Source organism: Muscardinus avellanarius, assembly GCF_963383645.1.
Source record: "Muscardinus avellanarius genome assembly, chromosome: 9".
In the NCBI taxonomy this organism is placed as follows: Eukaryota; Metazoa; Chordata; class Mammalia; order Rodentia; family Gliridae; genus Muscardinus; species Muscardinus avellanarius.
Genome location: NC_137795.1, coordinates 5,607,144 through 5,628,248, shown reverse-complemented (window position 1 = coordinate 5,628,248; position 21,105 = coordinate 5,607,144). Strand labels below are relative to the sequence as shown.

At 51.8% G+C, this 21,105-nt stretch overlaps 1 protein-coding gene across 1 annotated transcript; it reads left to right on the top strand.

Moving 5' to 3' along the window:
* Positions 1 to 299: 299 nt before the first annotated feature.
* MTURN (maturin, neural progenitor differentiation regulator homolog) lies at positions 300 to 18,084 on the top strand (the record flags this gene model as incomplete). Its single annotated transcript, XM_080700847.1, has 3 exons — positions 300 to 461; positions 10,384 to 10,506; positions 17,974 to 18,084. 3 exons carry the CDS (start codon positions 300 to 302, stop codon positions 18,082 to 18,084), a joined length of 396 nt encoding a protein of 131 aa, XP_080556973.1.
* Between the last annotated feature and the right edge of the window lie 3,021 nt (positions 18,085 to 21,105).

The window sequence follows — 21,105 nt, the reverse complement described above, 5'->3', positions numbered from 1 at the left end:
GCCGCCCCGCCCACTCCGTGACGTCACCGCGCCGGAACCCCGGGATTGGCCAGCGCCCGTGACGTCGCGGCCCGGGGCGGCCCCGCGCGGACTAGGGCCGCGGGAGGCTCGGGCTCCGCTCGGAGATAAAGGGGTGGGCAGCGGAGGAGGCGCCGCCGCAGCCCGCGGCCCCGACTGGGGCGGGAGGCGGGGCGGAGGAGGAGGAGCCGGGCGGCCGCCGCCCGCCGCGCACCGCGTGTAAACAGAGCCGCCCGCGCCGCGCAGGGAGCGGGGCCGGAGGGCGAGGGGCGGGCGGCGCGATGGATTTCCAGCAGCTGGCCGACGTGGCGGAGAAATGGTGCTCCAACACGCCCTTCGAGCTCATCGCCACCGAGGACACGGAGCGCAGGATGGACTTCTACGCCGACCCCGGCGTCTCCTTCTACGTGCTCTGCCCGGACAACGGCTGCGGCGACAATTTCGTGAGTGCCCGCGGGGGGCCCGGCGGGGCGGTGGGCTGGGCGCCCTCCCGAGCCGGGCTGGCGCGGGGCGTGGCTCCCCGAGCCCCCCCATCCCCGCCCCGGGCGCCCGCAGCCGGCGTCTGGTGCCCGGCTGGGAGCATCCTGGGGGTGGCCCCCGCGGGGCACCGGCCGGGCCGGGGCGGACGGACCCTCCCCAAGGCCCGAGCCTCCTGCACCCGGGCGTCTGGTCCGGGGAGGAGTCGCGTCCCCCTCCCGGAGCACTGAACAACTCCGATCGCCCCGCCCGGGAGAGCCCCCGCCCCTCCCGTTTGGACACAAAGCCTCTGTCCACACTAGCGATGCCCCATCTCCTGGACATTCTTTGCGGAATTACACCCTGATCTTAAAAATGCACGCGCGCGTGCGCGCGCGCACACACACACACACACACACACACACACACACACACACGCACACACACGCCTGTCCCCGTGCCCCAGTGCGCCCATCGCCTCTCTAAGCCGCTAGCGAGCTGCGTGGCCCCTGCGGGTTCTGACCGGCCCCGAGGGGGCTGCGGCCATGCCGAAGCCCTCTGGTTTTTCTAGGGGAGGGGGACCACCCCCGCCCCGGGCTCGCAGGCCCGGGGACCTGGAACTGCAGTGCGTGTCTACACCTTCGACTCTGAGTCCTGCCCCGCTTGGGATGGTGGCGCTGACAGTTTGGGAAGAGGATGCGAAGGGCAGGGGAGTTGCAGAGGGAGGCGCGGAGACCGGGCGAGGAGGGCGTTCCTCGAAGTGTTTGTAAGCACCAGGAATAAATAATGGTCCCCAAATGTAAGATGGAGGCGGCGTGGACGCGGGTTACCGTGTGGTCGCCGGCCTGAGCCCGGTGCTGGCGCTGCTGCCACCTCTGCGGACGAGGGGGCGGCGCGGAGGCGCGGCCTGGCGCAGGCTCCTCAGGTGGGGGAGACACAGCCGGCCCCCCAAGCCACCCAGGAGAAGTTCGCGGAGAGGTGGCAGCCCATGCACACCTGGGCTGTAAAGCAGGCCCCTCCCACTGTCCCCACCCTTTAGGAACCCACAGAGCCCAGACCGGGGAACCCCCAAAGAGGAAGGGTGGCGTGGGGTGACCGCTGGGTTTGACTTTGGCTGCGAGACTGTGGCTAACTACACTCCTCTGAGCTCAGTTTCTCCATCCACAAAATAAGTTTAATAATAGCAGCTCCCTGGTGATGGTGTAGATAACACACTTGACAGTCTCTTCAGGGAAGACGCCGCAGAAGTGGGAACCAGGGACAGAAGTGGGAACCAGGGACCTGGTGTTCCCCCAGAGTTTAGAGCTTGTCTCTATTTTAAGAGAATCTTGTTTTCTCACCCATAAAATGGGTTTTCACAGGGGACTTGTGAGGAGCAAGTAAGCTATTAGTACCCACGGCACAGGTTCACTGCCATTAAATACCCAAAGAAGTGTTATTGGGAGAGTAGGGGGTCAATAAAAGGAATTCACTCCATTGCAAAAGTGTGAGGAAGCGCCCCCCCCCCCCCTGCAGTGGAAAGGGCCACCCAAGTGTAAAGCTCCGGGTGTGATTAGGAGTTTCTTCCTGCTTGGGGCTGCCTCAGGTTCCCCTTGCCTTTTCCCCTCCCTCCTGTGTAAAATAGGGCTCCTGGTTTCTGGATTGTATGGGCGGTTCCACACAGCCTTCCAGCGGGGGCTGTTCGGAACCCCCTCACCAGACAGGACTCCAGAGAAAGTAAGGTTGTTGTCTGCTTGGGGTGTGTATCATCACGAACAAACATTGCTTTCATCCGTTTCCCGGGGCCACCCTTAGTTTTAAGTGTTGGCTGACAGTTTCATTGGAATAGATAAGAAAGATGAAAGGTAGAGTGGAGGGGTAGAAAAGGAAGGTAGAAGATTTAAAAAATGACCCCTCAGATGAACCGGCACTTTCTCCAAGTTTCTGGAAGCCATAGTGGACAAGATAGCCACTGTGGTGGTTTTCTTAGCCGAGCCAGGTGCGTCAGACTGCTGTTTGCTTCTGTAGGTCAGTTCTTTTCCTTCTCCCAGAAAAATCTGCTCAGCATCAGAACAGATTTGAGTTGAGGGGAAGCCCTGTGTTTGAAGGATTTGTTAACAAAAGCCACATTACATAGCATCTTCCAGTTGACACAGTATTTTCACATCATGTATTCATTTGACAAACATTTTTCGGCTCATGGCTCTCTAGTATACCAACAGCCCTTATGCTCCTGGGGCTCTCCGAGGAGATCGTGCATCATAACGGTGATCATAGATTCTGGGGTCCCACATCCCAGCTTCTCACTTCCAGCTGTTGTCTTGGGGAAGTCATTTAAGCCCTCTGGACCATGGCTTCCACATCCTGTCACCTCCCTAGCAGGGTGACCTGGGATTGGTGCTTAGAGTGGGGGTGATGGTATTAGTGTCCAGCAGAGTTGCTTGAGAACAACAGTGCCTAGCTTGCAGGAAGTGCGGGACTGGATAGCCCAGGTGCTTGAGCCAAAAATCCGCGGGACATCCTTAAAGCCACTTTTCACAACTCCCCGCATCCAACTAACTGCAGCCGGAGCCAGGCCTGGAGGCGCACGCTTGTAAGCCCCGTACTTGGGAGGCTGAGACAGGAGGGTTGCAGGTTCACGGCCAGCCTCAGCTACTTAGGCAAGGCCCTCTGCCCTGTCTCAAAATAAAGAATGAAAATAGGGCTGGGGGTGTAGCTGGGAGGCAGAATGCCTCTGGGTTCAATCCCCAGTACTATAAAAAATAAGTAAATCTGCCACACGAAGCTCCAGCAGAATACACGTGGGATCCAGGTGTTCCCCTCCACGGTAGCCTACCCACCATCATTTCCATCTGGTCTGCCAGCTTGTCTCCTTGCTTAAAGCCCCCACCTCACCCCAAGCCAGTCTCTGCCCAGCGCCTGCTCCAGAGCTATTTGGAATATGATCTGGCGGGATATGTGGGGCACATCTGTAATCCCAGTACTTGGGAGGTAGAGGCAGGAGGATTGCAAGCTTAGAGGCCAGACTCAGCAACTTAGAGAGACCCGGTTTTAGGATAAAGAATGAAATAGGGCTCAGAGGTAGAATTCCCCTGGGTTCTGTCCCCAGTACCAAAAATATATAAATAAATATATGATCTGGATGTGCACAAGATTTAAAATGTAAGTAGTGGTGGTGGTGACTGTTAACACCGCTTGCTTCCCACCTCACCTAAACTAACTTCCCATCCCTGGTAATAAAGCCCACACCCTGGCGCTGGCCTCCGGGTCCCCAGTGCCTGCTCTTGACTTACACTGCTCCCACCACACTGCCTCACACATGTGAAGCTCATTCCTGCCTCAGGGACTTTGCCTGCGCTGTTAGGTGATTGTAGGTGCTCACTACATATTTATAAGAATGAATGAGCCAGGCATGGAGTTCCTTGCCTGTGACCCCAGCAACTCCAGAGACTGACACCGAAGGGTCAAAGTTCAAGACCATCCTGGGCAACTTCTGGAGGCCCTGTCCCAAAAGAGAAGATAAGAAGGGCTGGGGATGGAGCTAAGAGGCAGAGCATTGCTGAGTTCAATCCCCCCAAAAAAGAAAGAGAAAATGAATGAGTAATATTTCTGCCTTGGTGGAGGACAGGTGCTGAGGAACCCAGCTTTGAAGCAGCAGCACCATGGCGCCGTCCCAGATCCTTTGCACGTTGGCGTGCACGGAATCTTAGTAACCTAAAGAGATGCTCTCTGTGATGACCCCTGCCTTACAGAAGAGGAAACCGAGGCACAGTCGGGTTTACGAACTTTCCCAGAGTTGGTACATGGATGGGCAGCTTGAACCGCAGCCCCGACTGAAGGCCTCAGGAGGGACAGCAGAGCCAGGGCTCTCCCAGGACTCACACACAGTGTGTGGGGCAGGTGTCCTTGTCTCCGCTTCCTAGGCGAGGAAACCGATTACATCACTCATCCAGGCTGCAGAGCCAGACCCGAGCCTTTGAGGTGTAGCATGGCCAGAGGCAGGATGGCCCCTGCACACTCTCCCCGTCTCAGTTCACAGGCCGTCACTCCGTCCCTGCCCAGACTCCTCCTGACCGCAGCCGCCTCCCGTGAGCAGTTCCTGGGATCCTAGGGGCTTCTGGGTGGCTCAGGCTTGGTCTGAGGGGCAGAGGGCTCAGTCAGGCCCCAGGAGCCACAGGCCTGACAGTCGGGGTGCGTGCTCCCCAGGATGGGGACTGCTGCCCTTCTGCCTTGCCCTCAGCCAGGAGAAATAGGTGCTAACGCCTGCAGGACCAAGGGATTCGGTCCCTTACTGTTCCACCTTCTCTGTCAACCCCTCAGAAATACTTTTAAACCTAACATTTTGTAGCCGGGCGTGGTGGCCAGCTGCGCTGGCTTAAGAGACCCTGTTTCCAAATAAAAAATATAAAATAGGTCTGGGAGTGTAGCCTGGAGGTAGAAGGGTTTCCAGGAACCCCAGTACCACCAAAATAAACAAACAAACAAACAAAAAAACAACGAAACAAAACAAAACCCTAACATTTTGTGTAGTTTAACCCACCCGCAATCTTTAAAAAAGATAAGAGTTGTCATGTTATGAAAGAAAAGAACTTTCCAGCTTGGTGCTGGGGTACGTGCCTGTAAACCCATTATGTGGAAGGCAGAGACAGGAAAATCACAAGTTCAAGGCCAAGTCTTAGTGAAACTCTCAGCAACCTAGTGAGACCTTTTTTCAAATCAAAAAATAAAAAAGGTTGAGGGTGTGGGCTGACATAGAGGCTGAGACAGGAAGATTCAAGGCCAGCCTCAGTAACTTAGCAAGACTGTGTGTGTGTGTGTGTGTGTGTGTGTGTGTGTGTGTGTGTGTGTGTTTAAAGGTCTGAGGATATGGGTAGAGGTAGAATGCCACTGAGTTGAATCCTCAGTATCAAAAGAAAAGAATGAATGAACGCATACTGTATTGATGTTCTGGCTCTGCTATTGCTCCCAGTGTGACCACAGGCAAGCGTCGCCACCTTTCTGAACCTCGGTTTTGTCCCTGGTAGAATGGCTGGGTCAGAGGTTGCCAGGAAGCGCAAAGCGCAGGCTCGCATGAGGGCTGACCATGCTAGTCCCCCGAAAACAGATACGCTGGGTGAGCAAGGTGGCTTGTGCTTTTTTTTTTTTTTTTCTGTCTATTACATGGACAGAAGTCAGTTTTGGGCTAGTTGCACCAATTCAGAATGGGTTGGGAATGGCAGGACACCCATACTTCAGTAAAGCTGACCCTCGGTTTCTTTTGGGGCACTGGTTTTAGGATCCTCCCAGATACCAAAACTTGAGGCTACTTAAGTCACGTCAAATGACATAGTATTTGCATGTGACCTGCGCACATCCTCCTGTATGCTTTAAATCACCTCTAAATTACTTATAGTACTGAAAACAGTGTGTTATGTAAGTAGGTATTATACTCTATTATTTAGAGATAAATGACAAGAAAAAGTGTGTACATAGTAAGTACAAATAGTTTCCCTCCCAGATAGGCAGAGTCTGTGAGATTCAGAACTTGAAGACTGACTCCCACACCGGGAGGCCCATTGCCAGGGCCCAGCCCAGGTGTCACACCAGAGTTGTGTTCTTAACGTGCCCCAGACCTCTACTAGCATAAGTGTCAGGAAGCCCCACAGCAGGCCCCCAAGACTTAGAACCGGAGGAGCACACAGCTTGTGCCTCCCTCCAATTTTATGGGATGAAATTACTCAATGACCTAATACCATTTTTTGATATTGACACTATAGGGAAAAAAAGGCTCTCACTTACCTGTTTGCGAGGGACATGGTTATATCATCTTAGCTGGGTGAGCTTTTGTAGAAAACCTTGGCCCAATTTAGGAGAAAGAAGGGCCCCAGATGGCCTGCATCGAGTCGAAGTTCACTCCGGCGCTGGTTTCCTCTAGGAATGAATCGGCTACTCAGGACAGAGCAGACAGGCGAAGGCTGCTCCGCTGATGGTCACCAACCTGAGGCTCGAGTTGACTGCATTCAGTAAGAGTGTCACCTGAATTCTTCCAGATTTGATCCTCCTGTCTCCCCAAAAAAAGGCATGCACCACTTGGTCCAGCTTATACTGTTCTTTTAAAGTGTACTCTGGCTTTAAATTACAAAGTAATTTATAGGAAAAAGTATATCACTTAAGCCAGGCATGGTAGTGCACACTTGTAATCCCAGTATTTGAGAGGCTAAGACAGGAAGATCACGGGTTCATGGTCAGCCTCAGCAACTTACTGAGGCCCACTGCAACTTAGTAAGACCCTGTTTAAAAAATAATAGGATAGCTGGGCATGGTGGCACACACTTGTAATCCCAGCATTTGGGAGGCTGAGACCAGAAGATCATGGTTCGGGGATAGCCTCAGCTACTTAATGAGGCTCTCAGCAACTCAGTAAGACCCGGTTTCAAAATGAAAAATAAAAACAAAAAACAAAAAACAGGGCAGGGGGTGTAGCTCGGAGGTTGAATGCCCCTGGGTTCCATCCCCAGACCCCCCCCCACAAAAAATACTAATCATATTAATAAGGTAAAATAGGGCTGTGAGGGTAGCTAGGAGATAGAATGCCCCTGGACTGAATCCCCAGTACTAAAAAAAAAGTGTATTAAATCTTAGGAGAATCACAATGTATCCACCGTTCCCTGGAGAGCAAACAGTAGACAGAGCATTTCTAGGCATCTGTAACCTCATGAAAACATTGTTCACACCGCAATTCCCCTTCTTTCACTTTCGGGGTTACTCATTTATGACTGTATGTTGGAGAAGGAAGGCTTAAAGCCCGCTCAAAGGACTTCTGCCTGAGTTCCCCTCATTTGGCTGTCTGCCTGCCCCTGGATTCTCAGAGTTGCTGGTTTCGTGGGTTTATAAAACACTTTAACTGAATGGCTGTCCGCGTGATTGAACTGAGGGACACGGGGCTTAAAGTGAGACCCAGGTGGACAGCGCTGCTTAAGAGACACCGTCGCTAACTGTGATTGCGGCGTATCAGTTGTCAGAGCAAACAGGACTCCATCTTATTCCAACTGCTTCTTTCCAGAATTAATCAAGGCAGCTGGCAAAGTGTGGAAGAATACAAGACAAGATGAACAGAAAAATAAGATTGCGTTCGGGGGAAAATAAGGACAAAGGGAAATAAAGGAACAAAACCGCGAGGGAGAAGGGGACCCGCAGAGCAGAGGAGGCCCAGCTGCTTGCTTGTGGTGGGACAGATCTGTCCCTAATACTTTCTAAGCGGCCTGTGCAAAGAAAGAAATGCCAACTCATGGCAGTGACGGGTTCTTTGGGAAAATCAACAGGCCAGGGCCTGGGGGCAGGGTGGTGGTTCTCTTAGGAAAGAGGAGAGGCCCACGCTAAAACCCAGGGAGGCAGAGAGTGGGTCTCGGGGCTGGGCAGATGCTCCTGTAAAAGGGATTTGGTGTCTCATAGCAAGACAAATGGGTGATCGAAGACCCAGGGTCCTGGGCCACAAGGCAGAGCCACAGTAACTTCAACTGGGAAAATATTTCAGGCATGTAGAGCCAAACACCCACTCTGGCTAGGAAGTAGCTACGGGAGGAAGAAGAGAACGTCTGGCTTTCACAGTGCCATGCCCTGGCAAGCCCGAATCAGGGAAGGAGATGTACTGGCCTTCTGACGGGTGGCCGGGGCAAAGGCAGCCTGCAGGCCTCCCCACGAGGGTGGGAGATGCCAAGAAAAGGCTCCAGAGAGTGGAGGAAGGCGGCCTCCTTCCACTTAGTGCCCTGGGCATCACCCAGAGGGTCTGCAGCAGGAGTGCTGGGCCCACCCGGGGGTCCCGAGTCAGTATGTTTGTGTGGGGGGCTGGAGGGGAGCTGAGAACTAAATATCCATGAAATGCTTATGCTGCTGGTTTTGCAGGCACACTGAAAAACACGGGCAGAGCAGACCTTTGGCTAACTGCCTTTGGAAGGGGGGGCGGGGCATAGCGTTATATCTAAAAGTCTTTCTGGATGCTGGTCATGGTGTTGCAGGCCTGTGATCTGAGTAACAAGGGGGCCGAGACAGGAGGATCGCAGGTTCGAGGGCAGCCTCAATCACTTAGCAAGGCTCTCAGCAACATAATGAGACCCTGCTTCAAAGCCAAATTAAAAAGGGTGGGGTGGGGTGGGGTGCGGCTCGGAGGTAGAAGGCCCCTGGAAGTCCAGTGGCAGGTGGACAGCTTCGCCCGCCGTTTCTCCCTGCATCCTCCTGCAGGTGGAAAGGCAAGGAAGGTTCTTACTGGCCCACGCGCTGGACGCTCTGCAGCGGCCCGGCCCTGTGCTGAGCGCTCACGGACCCTCAGCCTTTCCACGCCCCCGGCCATCACAGTGACCCCGGGGAGGGCAGGCTTCGGGCTGTGGTGGTGTTAATCCCACCATCCAGCTGGGATGGAAACAGGAAGTTAGCCGGACCCCCACACATGTGAATTTGAAAATGGATGCTGAGCAGCCCTCCTGAGAGCAGGGCTTTGTCATTCTTGCTGAATCTCCATTGATTAAGAATCATGTGAGGTAGATAATGGATATGAAAGCACTTTGTACTATTAGGCTTTTGTGCAGTGTAAGAGACTCTTACGTAAGTGACATTTCAGGGGCTTGACAGCTTTAAGGGTCTCTAATTGCTAGGGAAGAGTATTTGGGCTGCTCTCTACAGCTAGAGGGCCTGGCTGCTGTCTTTATTAGGCCAAGGAGGGAGCTCTAGAGAATTCTGGTAGAATTAGAGCGGCGGGTGTTGGAAACAGACCTTTACAACTATGAAACGTCGTTAATTCGGGTATGAAAATGGCACATTAGCGCCTAGCTATCCTCACCCGGACCTGAGCGGCATTTTACGTCTACAGATCTAGTTCTTGGGAATTCTGTGGTGAGAAGGGAAGGCTCTGGAATGTCTCATTGAGTGACAAGCATAGAACTTTCTAGGGTGATATCCTAATCATTCTTGTGAACAGAGCAAAGCAAGTGCACGCGTCACATGGGCTGTTTCTCCAGAGTTCTCATCCCCGGCTGCCTCAGTCTTGTGACTCCCTCCAGTGGCCCAAGCACCCTCCCCTCTCGGGACCCCAGCGCCGTTTGGCCAGTGTTGGACCATTGGTAGTTGGTGCCCATGAAACAGACCCTTGGTACTGACAGATACCTGGTCATCCTCAGAGCTGGTGTCCCCACCTCGCTCGGATACGCAGAGCCACGGGCTTCTGCTTCCAAAGCTATCTAGCCTGATTCTTGTGCATATACCAGGTCCTTGAACGTTTTCAGGAGAGATTTGCCTAAAGATGTGCGACAACAGATATCCTCACTTGGACCAGCCTTACTCAGTTTCCTCTCCACATGCGTTCCACGGCTCAGAGAAGCTTGGGTGAGATTGTCCCCAGAAAGCGTGTCCAGGAAGGCCGCTCTTTGCAAGCCTCCAGTTCTAGGGATGGCTTGGGGGACCTTCTTCTGTTCTCCCAAGTTCATTTTGTTTCAGAGCACATTTACACCACCCCTACTCACAGGCTGATCTGAGTAAAGGACGTCTCGTTCTGAGTTGATGGTTGCAAACTATGCTTAATTAATCCTTCGGCCATAGCTGGAGGCAGAGTTAGGGAGTTTGAGGTGGAGGCCCTGACTTCTCCCCACCCTTTGCCTGTGGGAAGAGGTGAGCGTGAAAGTAGGAGTGGAGGAATCCGCGCCCTCCCGCTCCTGCCTACTGGCGAGCCAGCGGGGATTGCAGCAGGTGAGACTAGGAACAGCACACGTGGGGGTGGGCTGTGGACTGCACGTTGTCCAGCCCCCTCTGTGCAGACAAACCGAGAATGACTGTGTGGATTGCACGCTGCCCTCGAGGCCGCCTTCAGAGCCCCCCACTTGTTGAGAAGCGTGCGCGGGTTCCGGCTTCACCACAAGGGTAGTGACCTGTGTCTCTTTTCTCCTTGCCCGCCTGGGCGCACAGCACGTGTGGAGCGAGAGCGAGGACTGCCTGCCTTTCCTGCAGCTCGCTCAGGATTACATCTCCTCCTGCGGCAAGAAGACGCTCCACGAAGTCTTGGAGAAAGTCTTCAAGTCCTTCCGACCTGTAGGTGCCGGGCTGCTGACGCCAGTTTGCTCTGAATAACGTGGAGGGTGGGCAGAGTGGGCAAAACCCGATGACTAATTGTTTTTCTCTTGTCTGCCCTGTGGCGCAGAGGGGGGGGGACAGGAAGTGACACAGATGTTTGTCATGGGGATGAGGGTTATTTCTAGCATCACTTGAATTGAGAATCCCTGATGGGGTGGGCAGCAAAGAGATTCCTTGCGAGACAGCGGGGTGCTCCTGTCTAGCCCAGAAGACTGAGAGCCCAAAGGCTTGGAAGCGGCTTGGAGGTTTTTGCTGTAGTGGGGGCTGTGTCGGGGGACGGCCAGAAAGCTATCTAAGGCTATCTCCCCATGTTCGCGGGTGGGGAGGATGAAATTGGACACGGGTCCTGTTCACGTCTCTTTTTCCATTCTCTCTGCAGAGCTAGCCCACTCTGGGATTTAGGAATCTCTCTTTCTAGGGCTGGCTGGTGGTCTGTTTTTGTGCTAGCTGATAGACATGTGAAATCAGTACTCACCCCTCTTAGGATGATTTTGTATTTCCTTCCACCTCTATTGGTACAACACTTCTAATCCCAGTACTCGAGAGGCTGAGACAGGAGAATTACAGGTTCACAGCCAGCCTCAGCTACTTAGTGAGGCCCTCCACAACGTAGTAAAACCCTGTCTCAAAATAAAACAGAATAAAATAGGACTGGGAGTGTAGCTCAGAGGCCCCTGGTTCAATCCCCAATACTACAAAAAAAAATAATAATAATTGATTCCTCCAAATCTTAACTGGGAAAAAGTGACTGTCAGCAAGCGGTGTTCCTTCTGTCCCTGATTCCCCCCAGGTGTCTGTTCATTAGACTGCTGCCTGGTTTTCTTTACACAGATGTTGTCCATGGGGTCCAAAGCACCTGTAGAAGTAAGCTCCAGCTGGAGTTCGCTTTGCTAGTTCTCTTTGCCAAGTCTGGTTTTATTTCCAAAACCAGGTGGCACATCCTTGTAAGCCCAGTACTTGAGAGGCTGAGACAGAGGATCGCAGGTTCGCGGCCAGCCTCAGCTACTTAGTGAGGCCCTCCGCAATTTAGTGAAACCCTGTTTCAAAATGAAGAATAAAAAATAGGGCTGGGGGTGTAGCTTGGAGGCAGTATGTCCCTGAGTTCAATCCACAGTACCGGAATGGTTGGTTGAGTATTCTTTTTCAGATCAAGCTGTGTGTGTGTTGAGACAGACTCGATTCCATGGTGTTGTGCCTCCCCGTTTCTTTACCACCAGGAGTAGGGTGGTTCTGGGCAGGGATCTTACTCCCTGGAGCAGAAGCCTTGAGCTGGCACAGGGCCCCCTCTGGTGGGGAAGGGTATGCAGGAGGTACCCATCCTCAGAGCAGGGGCTTTGGGCTCTCCCAGGCAGGATGTGCCACAGATCAGATGAGAGGGGTGTTACCAACCCCTTAAAGGACCGTAGAGACGGGGGTGGGGGCTCAATCCTGCTCCATCTCTACTGAGTAGCACATTCTTCCCAGTGTGTTTGTTTTATAGAGGAGAATTTGGAGCTTAGAAAGAAGACATGGCGGGGGGGGGGGGTCTGCTGCTACTGTCCTGCTTTACCCCAACGCTACAGGTTTACCTGTGGCCAGGCCAGCTTGTCGTTCTGTGGATCTGGAACTTCGTAGTAATGGGATCCGTGGACACAGCTGGTGCTGCTATCCAGCGGGGCCTCCACGGCGGAATCTTAGAGCAGCTGGTCCTGCTTTGAATCCTGTCTCCAGTGGTCTGGTTACGAGCCCCTGTCACCCGTGGGAGCCTCAGCCAGGTCCGCTCACCTGACCCACTGAGGCCCGGCGAGCAGGGCCTCCCACCTTGCTTGGCGACCTGCAGCAGGGCTCAGGCCGTCCAGCCCATGCACCTGGCCCCTTCCCCATCCCTGCCAGTCCCCCAACAGTCAGTGTCACAGAGCTCTCCTCCTCAAGAAACCTGTTGTTAGATTTTCAAAGACAGAAAAAAAGTCATGCTTTTTATTTTCTTTTTAAACATCGCTGATTTTTTCTTCTATCTTATCACATTTTCAACAAATATATCAATCAGCTCTTGCAAAGCCCTGCTCCGGAGGGTGAGGGGCAGGGCACAGACTTCCCAGTTGTTCTCAGGGAGCTGGCTGATAGGAGAGACGGCTATGTAAACAGAGAGAAGCCCCCGGTACCAGGCAGAGCCTGCCTTGGCCAGGCGTTCTGCCAGCTGCTGGGCAGGACAGGTGCAGGAGCCCATCCCTGCTCAGCTCATTCTCGCTGTGAAGTAGTTCTAAGAGACATTTGGGGCATGTGCGTAGCGTGTTGCCTGAGGTCTGTTAACTGAGTTCTGTGGGCTCTGGATACTAGGTGATTAAGAACCCAGGCTCCGTGGGCAAGCTGCCGGAGCTCCCATCCCAGTTCTGCGGGTTGCTGGCTGTGCACTCCAAACAAGTTACTTAATTTCTTCAGTGGTAAATGCAGGAAACTAATGATGCTAGTTTTCCTAAGGTTGCTATGAACATTCAACAACACAGTCTTGGCGGAGTACTCAGTACTCCACTGCGCTGTGTGTAGTAAGCACTGGGGGGATGTTAGTGTTGATGTGGGTGGGATAAAGGCGCAAGGCAAACCCCGTTGAGGAGAGAGGACTTAGTGAACTTCACTGGGCGCCTTAAATTTTTTTTTTTTTTTTTTTTTTTTTTGCGGTACTGGGGTTCCTGGAAGCCCTTCTACCTCCGGACTACACTCCCAGACCTATTTTTACATTTTTATTTGGAAACAGGGTCTCCTAAACCAGCGCGCGTGGCTGGCTTCAAACCTGCGCGATCCTCCCGTCTCTGCCTCCCAAGCGCGGGGATCACAAGTGTGTGCCACCACGCCCGGCTGGGCGCCTTAAATTTTTGCTGGAGAAAGAAAGCAGTTTGTGAAACGACTTTGACACATTCTCAACAGAAGCTTGTGGCCCTGGTAAGGAATTTTTCAGAGGTGTCCGAGGGCAAAGGCACAGGTTTATCAACACTAGTTTGGACCAAATAATAAGCACACGTTGGTTGCTGGCTTACCACATAACTCTCTGCGTTAGATGCCAGGACCACAAGGGACGCCAATGGGCTCCTGCCCCCAACAGGGGCGCTGGACCAAAGAGCTTCAGGCTGGTGGGGGATTTTTTTCTTCTTTACCATATTTTCCAAGTTTCCTGCAATGACTGATCACATAATCAGAAGATATCTTTTGCCCTTTAAAAGCTGTATTATTTACAATGTAGTACAAGTGTCAGAACCGCATGGCTGCCTGAAGAGCCTGCATGTGAACACACAGAGTAGAAGCCCAGCCAGGCCCACCGCGGCTGCCTCAACGAGGGTCCTCAGAAATGTCCCCCGGTCCTGCCGCCCTGACCTCCCCCGTGCTGTGTGTCCTCTTACAGGTGGCTCACCCTGCTTCCCACCATTAAAAAGGGTGTCGAGCTGGGCGTGGTGGCGCACCCTCGTAATCCCAGTACTTGGGAGACAGGAGGATCGCAGGTTCAAAGCCAGCCCCAGCAGCTTAGTGAGGCTCTTAGCAACTTAGTGAGACCCTGTTTCCAAATAAAATATAAAATAGGTCTCGGAGTGTAGCCTGGAGGTCAGAGGCCCCTTGGTTCCATCTCCGTACAACAAATATTTAAAAATAAAATAAAATAGGGGTGTCACCAGCGTTGCACATTTTAAAAGCCCATATTCTCCAGCAGAAAACATTGAAAGCTCCAGTTCATTGACGCAGTGCTGACAGTTTCTCCAGGGCAGCCTGGTGAGTAGGCATGAGAAGTCTGCAGTCAGCTCACCCGGCTTTGGATTCTGGCTCTACCAACTACCGGGTAATAATAGCATCATGTATCCTACAGGATTATTATGGGAACCACAGGAAGTAACATGGAAAGATGCTCAAGGTAGTACCTGGCAGATAGTAAGTTGATCATATAACTGTCACCATCACGTCTTTCATTGTCTGGTTTAGTAAGATGCTTACAGCAAGTCTGGGAATCAAAGGAAAAAAACTGACAGATTGAGGTTCACCTCCTCTCACTTCCTGGTGTGCTGATCACAGCAGGGTGGCCAGCACCCAGCAGGGCAGGGGGGAGAGGCTGCCAGAGGAGCAGGATCTGAGGTCTCCTGAGGCAGCAGGGTCTCCCTGAAGAACAGCTGGACGTGTCTTGCACTTGGGAAGCAATATAACCTGGCTTGGTGCGTTTCCGTGAGGCCATGCATCGCACAGACCAAGGGGCCTGTGCTTTCTTTGAGCTCCACGGTCACTCCCAGAGCTTCCTGACGGCTGGCCCAGCAGACACAACGGCTTGTCACACATTCCCCCAGAATTAACTAGAGCCCTGGCTTTGAAGCTTCAGGTCCAGTGTCCCTTTCGTCACCACGGCCTTTCTGGTAGATCTGCAGAGCCCTTGCTAAGCGTTATCAACAACTAATTCTCTTTCCCTCCACCATTTTGGAAATGCAAGAGGTAGGCGACTTTGGAAAGAGCAGTCGGAATGCTTTCTGCCCACGGGAAGGGTCTACCTGCAGCTGGTGCTCGAGGACCTACTGTGTGCCTTGAAGGCAGCGTAAGGTTAAGGCAGGGAGCTAGGAGGCAGAGTGGGCCAGGGAGGGTCATGGTGTCATGCTGGGCTTGCTGGTCCTCTTCAACAAGGCGGGCTCAGCTGACGGGAGAGGGGTTGAGCGCTCCTCATGGCTCGGATCCCTGCACGTCACCAGAGGTTTTGTGAGGAAGAAGCCTCCATGGTATGTCTGTTCAGGACAAAGCTGGCAAATATGCAGATGTGTGCCTCGCCTGTGCCCCTCTTGTCCAGAGCAGAAATCTCTAACTGACCTTAATATTTCCCGCCGAGCCTCAGCATCCTGAACCCAGAGCTGCAGGGAGCCACTGCAGGTCAGGTCCATTGAGGAGGAACCTGTGGCCCTTTCTCTCCCTCTTTCCTTTCTCTCTCCCCCCCCCTTCTCTGTCTCTCTCTGTGTCTGTCTGTCTCTCTCTCTCAATTTCTTTTTTTGGTATGATACTGGGGATTGAGTCCAAGGTACACCCCCAACCCTTTTTGAAACAGGCTCTCACTAAGTTGCTGAGCCTGGCCTCGAACTTATGATCCTCCTATTTTGGCCTCCCAAGTACTGGGATTATGTCTGGGCGTATGCCACCATACCCAGCTCTATTTCTGCTTAAGTGGCATCTTTCATTGCAATCTTCTTTGGGTGCTTAGGTGTTCAGGAAGGTGGCGGCAACATTATCTCTGTGTTGCAGCTGATTTAAATGTTACCGTTCATTAGACACTTCCACTTTGCTGGGTAAACAAGCAGCTTTTCTAGTAAAAACAGGCTACCAAAATAGTGCTCCGCTTCAGTTATTGTGACCAGCCATCTTTTCTTTCTCTTTGGAGGCAATCGTATTTTATTCCATCCATGTGCATTATTTTGATGAGGGTGGGGAGACTCTGCCTACTCTTTCCCGGGATGAGCAGTTGGGAGTGGGGGAAGTCGGGATATAGACGGAGAGTACAAAGTATACCGAATGGTCAGGCTTACTTTTAGCATTTGGGCCACTAGGGTCACTCGGTGAAATGGCCTGAAAGTGGTCAACTGGGAACCCCTATATAAAAAAAGTTCTTTGGGCCAGGTACACAACTGTCATCCCTCTACTTGGGAGGCTAAGGCAAGAGGATTGCAAGTTTGAGGCTAACTTGGGCAACTTAGCAAGACCCTGTCTCAAAATACAAACTATTCTGCTACTAAAATATAAACTAACCGGGCGTGGTGGCGCACGCTTGTAATCCCAGCATTCGGGAGGCTGAGACCTGGAGGATCGCAATTCGCGGACAACCTCAGCTACTTAGTGAGGCCCTCTGCAACGCAGTGAGACCCGGTTTCAAATAAAGTATAAAAAAAATAGGGCAGGGGGTGTAACTCGGAGGTCAAATGCCCCTGGGTTCCATCCCCAGACCCGCAAAACACACACACACACACACACACACACACACACACACACACACAAATATAAACTAAAAAGGGCTGGAAAGCCAGGCATGGTGGTGCATGCTTATAATCCTAGCACTTGGGAGGCTGTGACAGGAGGATTGCAGGTTCAAGGACAGCCTCAACATGTAGTGAGACTCTCATCAACCTAGCGAGACAGTGTTTCCAAATAAGAAATAAAATCACTTGGGGGTGTAGCTCCGAGGTAGAATGCCTCTGGGTCCAATTCTCAGTACCACACACAGAAAAAGGGGCTGGGGATGGAGCTCAGTGTCAAAGCATCCCTGGGTTCAATACCCAGCACCCCACCATGCACACATGCGCACAGCCCTTTGACCTACTGTGGCCTGATCATCACAGATGAGCCCAGGAGCCCTAATGGCCAAGGCTTCCTGCCAACTCCAGAGCCTTCATTCACGTCGATCAGGCCTGGCAAATGGCGCTCCGTCCCTCACTAAAGACCAGTCATTGCCTTTAAAAAAATATCAATCATGAATTTACCCTGAATTTCTCTGATCATAATTATAGAGCATCGGGAAAATATAAAAAGATCAAAAGGAAAAAAGTATTCATAGCCCCATAGTCTTAAAAAATAGATGTATATCATAGAAGTCTTATTTATGCATCTGTGTGTAAGTTTTAAGAGAATCTGTATTGCAGTGAAAATGCAATTTTACCATGCTCCTTTTATACTTGGGTACAAATATATTTATATCATTTATATGCTATATATTTATAGCATTTAAGTGGACATATAAGTTTCATCTTACTAATGCACCAAACTTCAACCATTTTGCTACTGAACATGTTAGTTATATCTCAGCATTTTTATAAGTGTGCTATTTATAATAGCATCTTGTGTATTTAGGGAAGAAAATATAATAAGGAGTAGATTTTTTGACATCTTAATGGGAAGTCAGCACTGTTGTTCATCCACTACCACCCCAGCTGTGTGTGCGTGCACACAGATAGTTTAACCCTCTTCAGGTACGCTGAGTGTGCTCCACTTTGATACTTAAAAATAGAGACTTTCCGGGGTCCTCAGTTAAGTCTAGCACTCAGAGCACTAATCCATGAAGGATCGTCATTCCCTTCTAGTAAGTTGATAAACACAGTGGTGGGGGCCAGGGCTTGGGAGTACACACCTGTTCTCCCAGCTGCTTGGGAGACCGAGGCAGGAAGATAGCAAGTTCGAGGCCAGCCCAGGCAACTCAGCGAGACCCTGTCTCAGAATAAAATTTTAGGACTAGGGTGTAGCTCAGTAGTAGAGGGAGCCCGGGTTCAGTCACCAATATGCCAACAAAACAAAGACAACAGTAATAAAAAGAAAACGGGTGGGGTAGGGGCTCCCTTGGCCGCCGTGTCCCGTGAGTTGCCGTTTAATCTGACCGCGGTTTCTTGGGTAGTCTTCCTGTTTGGACCCATCGACGCTGACCGAGGTTTTTCTCTTGTTCTCTCCTTGCAGTTACTGGGGCTCCCAGACGCAGAGGACGATGCTTTTGGAGAGTACAGTGCAGATGTGGAGGAGGAGGAGCCAGAGGCAGACCACCCCCCAATGGGGGTCAGCCAGCAGTAAACCCTCCAGGGCTCCTTCTGGAGGAGAATGAGCCGCAGTGCCCTAGGTGGGGCCACGTGCTCCTGGGTTAGTGGTTCCCATCGGCACTTGGAAACAGGACATCTGGCTCCCAGCCCCCAAATTGAAACGAAATACCTTTCTAACGACCACAAAGTATCTGTGATGAGCTTTGCTCAGCAGTGACCCGCGTCTCAGCCCCCGCTTCGGTGGGGCTCCTGCGGGGTCGTCTCGGTGGCCTTTGCCACTTTCAATTTAGAGTCCCCTTTGTGGCCGCCTCTTCTCTCTTGAGTTTTTGTTGGGGAATTAGCATTCGCTGACTGGAATGCAGAGAACTCTGAATGTATGAAGGATGCGTTTGGAATCCTCACAGGTGACTGGCCGAGGAAGAGCATGGCAGAGAAGAAATGTCGTCTGCACTTTTTATTGTACCTTCTAAGTGTCTGTAAGTGAAAGGTTTTGCTTGGAAAGCATGAGTTGTACTGTCTAGTCATTAAACTGCACAAGTGAAAATACAAGGGCAGGAAGGGAAAATCACTTGGCTGTGGATTCAGAGGGGAAGGGGGCACAAAGCCTCGACGCCTTTCACCATTAACTTAGTGGCCCAGACGCCTAGCAAGCAGCTGGTTCCTGGTTAGGTCTAAATGTTACTTGCTTGTTCAGTTGTTTCAAAACATGCTAAATCCAAAGCCACTTTTTAAGTCTAATAGTGGAAACTATCAATGGGGCAAAATACATAAATTAGTGATTTCTGTAAGCTGTTTATAACTGTCCCACGTCTAGAACAAAACATTTACCTTCTCTCTTTGTAGAGATGGCAACTTGTTAAATCGTGAAAACACCCAGAATCTAAGTAAGTGCCGCTTAAACTTTGAAGCCATAGTTAAATTTAATAGGAAAATAAACCGGGATAAAAAGTTTTTTGATATGATGAAATTATTCCTTGCTTTCTTAATCTTGTATTCTTAAAAAAAAGGCAAGAAAAGGCTCCCATTGTATAATTTGTTTGAAATTATAATCAAGTACTCAAAGGGACCAACAGCAGTGAGCTTACTCTAAAGTAACATGAAAGAATTGTAGTCGTCGGGCAGTTTGGGTGAAGGGGACATCTTACTGGTCAAGATGTTCAGACAGCTCTTAGAAACAGCTGTACCATCACTTAGCCAACAGATACTAACCTGGGGCCTCCTCTGTCATGCTGATGTGGAATGATTATCACACTCATGGTTTTGGACGCTTCCACATCTCCTGTTCTGATTAGGATGCTCAATTCTTCCCATCCCGCGCTTAAGTGCTCCTAGCATCTGGGTTAGGGATATTTGAAACATGGACACTGACCTGCTAGGTCATCAGCATTTTGAATTTAAAAAAGAGAGATGTGAGGAAATCAAGACCTGGCAGCAGCAGAGGCCGCGGAGCTCGTGTGTGTCTTCCTGGCGCGTCAGTGGGACCCCGACCGTCTCTGCATTTTCTGTCTAATGGAGTGCTACTCTGAGAGTTTGGTTACTCCTGGTCACACAGTGAACTTCAGTTTTCAGTCATCGGGGAAATGACATGGTGGTTTTTATGGACGTGCCAGTGCCCACACTTTCTTCTTTTCTTGGGAAAACATATTAAAGGTTCATTTCAAGTCACATCAGTTTTCCTTGGGTAGCTTATTAGCAAAACCAGACTTAGCGTTTACACATCAGGGCGAGCGGGCCCTGCCCTGGGAGGCCCTGCCTGCGTCCCCGCCGGCTCTGCTCGGCAGCAGAGGCTGAGCTCTGCATCCTGAGGCCCAGGCTTCATCACCTCCCTTGCCGTAGAGTGGGCACAAGAAGATCTTGGGGGGCAGAGATGAGGACGCTTGGTGGCTCTCACCATTGCAAGGTAAACTGAAATCTTAGAGGCTGCAGGGCTGAATTTACATGTGTTTGGAGATGGTTGTTAATATAAAATGTGCTTTATCAAAAAAGCGTTTAGACTTTGACCAAGTACATTTCGCTATTAACACATTAATGTCTCTGTTTATAAAAATCGAGCCGTGATGGGCTCGATGGGCTCGGTCAGTGGCTGATGGGAATTCTGGTCCTTGTTCTGCCTCAGGAATTGAGCAGAGGGAACATCACCAACTGTGACTTATTTTCCAAGGCCAAACCCCAAAGGCATTAGCAAATCTGATTGTTTCCTCTAAAACTTCCTTTTCTCTGATGGTGTGCATACCCGCAGTGCTCCCACGCGCACACGTGCGTACACATGCCGACCGTGCTGTGAATCCTCTTCCTGGGGTTGTGCAGTGCCTGGCTGGCCAGCTGTGGTGTGTTATGGGTAGGGTTCTGAGGCGAGAGGCGCTCAGAACCTTCCTTGTCTTCAGGCCCCTCAGCAGGAGGTGGCAGTGTGGGGGGAGGACACCCGCCTCCTGCTCTTGACTCTCTTCCACTGCGTCTGCTCTTCCAGCTTTGAGAATGGTCCTTCTGCGCCTGCCACACCAAGCGTGCACACATGGGAGCCAAAGGCGGGGACACAAAAAGGAAATTCATTTGGAATCTTGCCAAAGAGCCATCCTTAGGGTGCTGACCACGGTGGCCTGTCCGTGTCCAAGCCCCCGGGCCTGATATAGCTGACGAAATCCCGTTTGTGCAGCAGAGGGCCGGGCAGGCCCCAGCAGGTGTGGTCTCAGCTGTGCGCCCTCCCCTCCGGCGGAGGGTGGAGCCTCTCGTGCCTGCCACTGGGGGCTTGGGAAGTGGTGTGTGTTAAACTTAACAGAGGATGGGTTTGCATGAAGGATAGTTGGACAAGAGAGGAGGCATGATTTCACTTTGTGTGATTCAGGAGAAAGTAAGAGGAGGGTGTGGGGAAGAGGGGGCAGAATGGGTGATTGCTTGTTGATCCTGTGACCAGTTGTGAAACCTGGAATCATGCCTGTGATAATGTACAGACCCCTGAGGTCCTGGTTGGAGTGAGTCATGGAGGCATGGTTCTTGTAGCTGCCCGGTTACTTTTTTGGGGAATCGAGCCTGGGAGAGTTAGCTCTGAAAAGTCAGG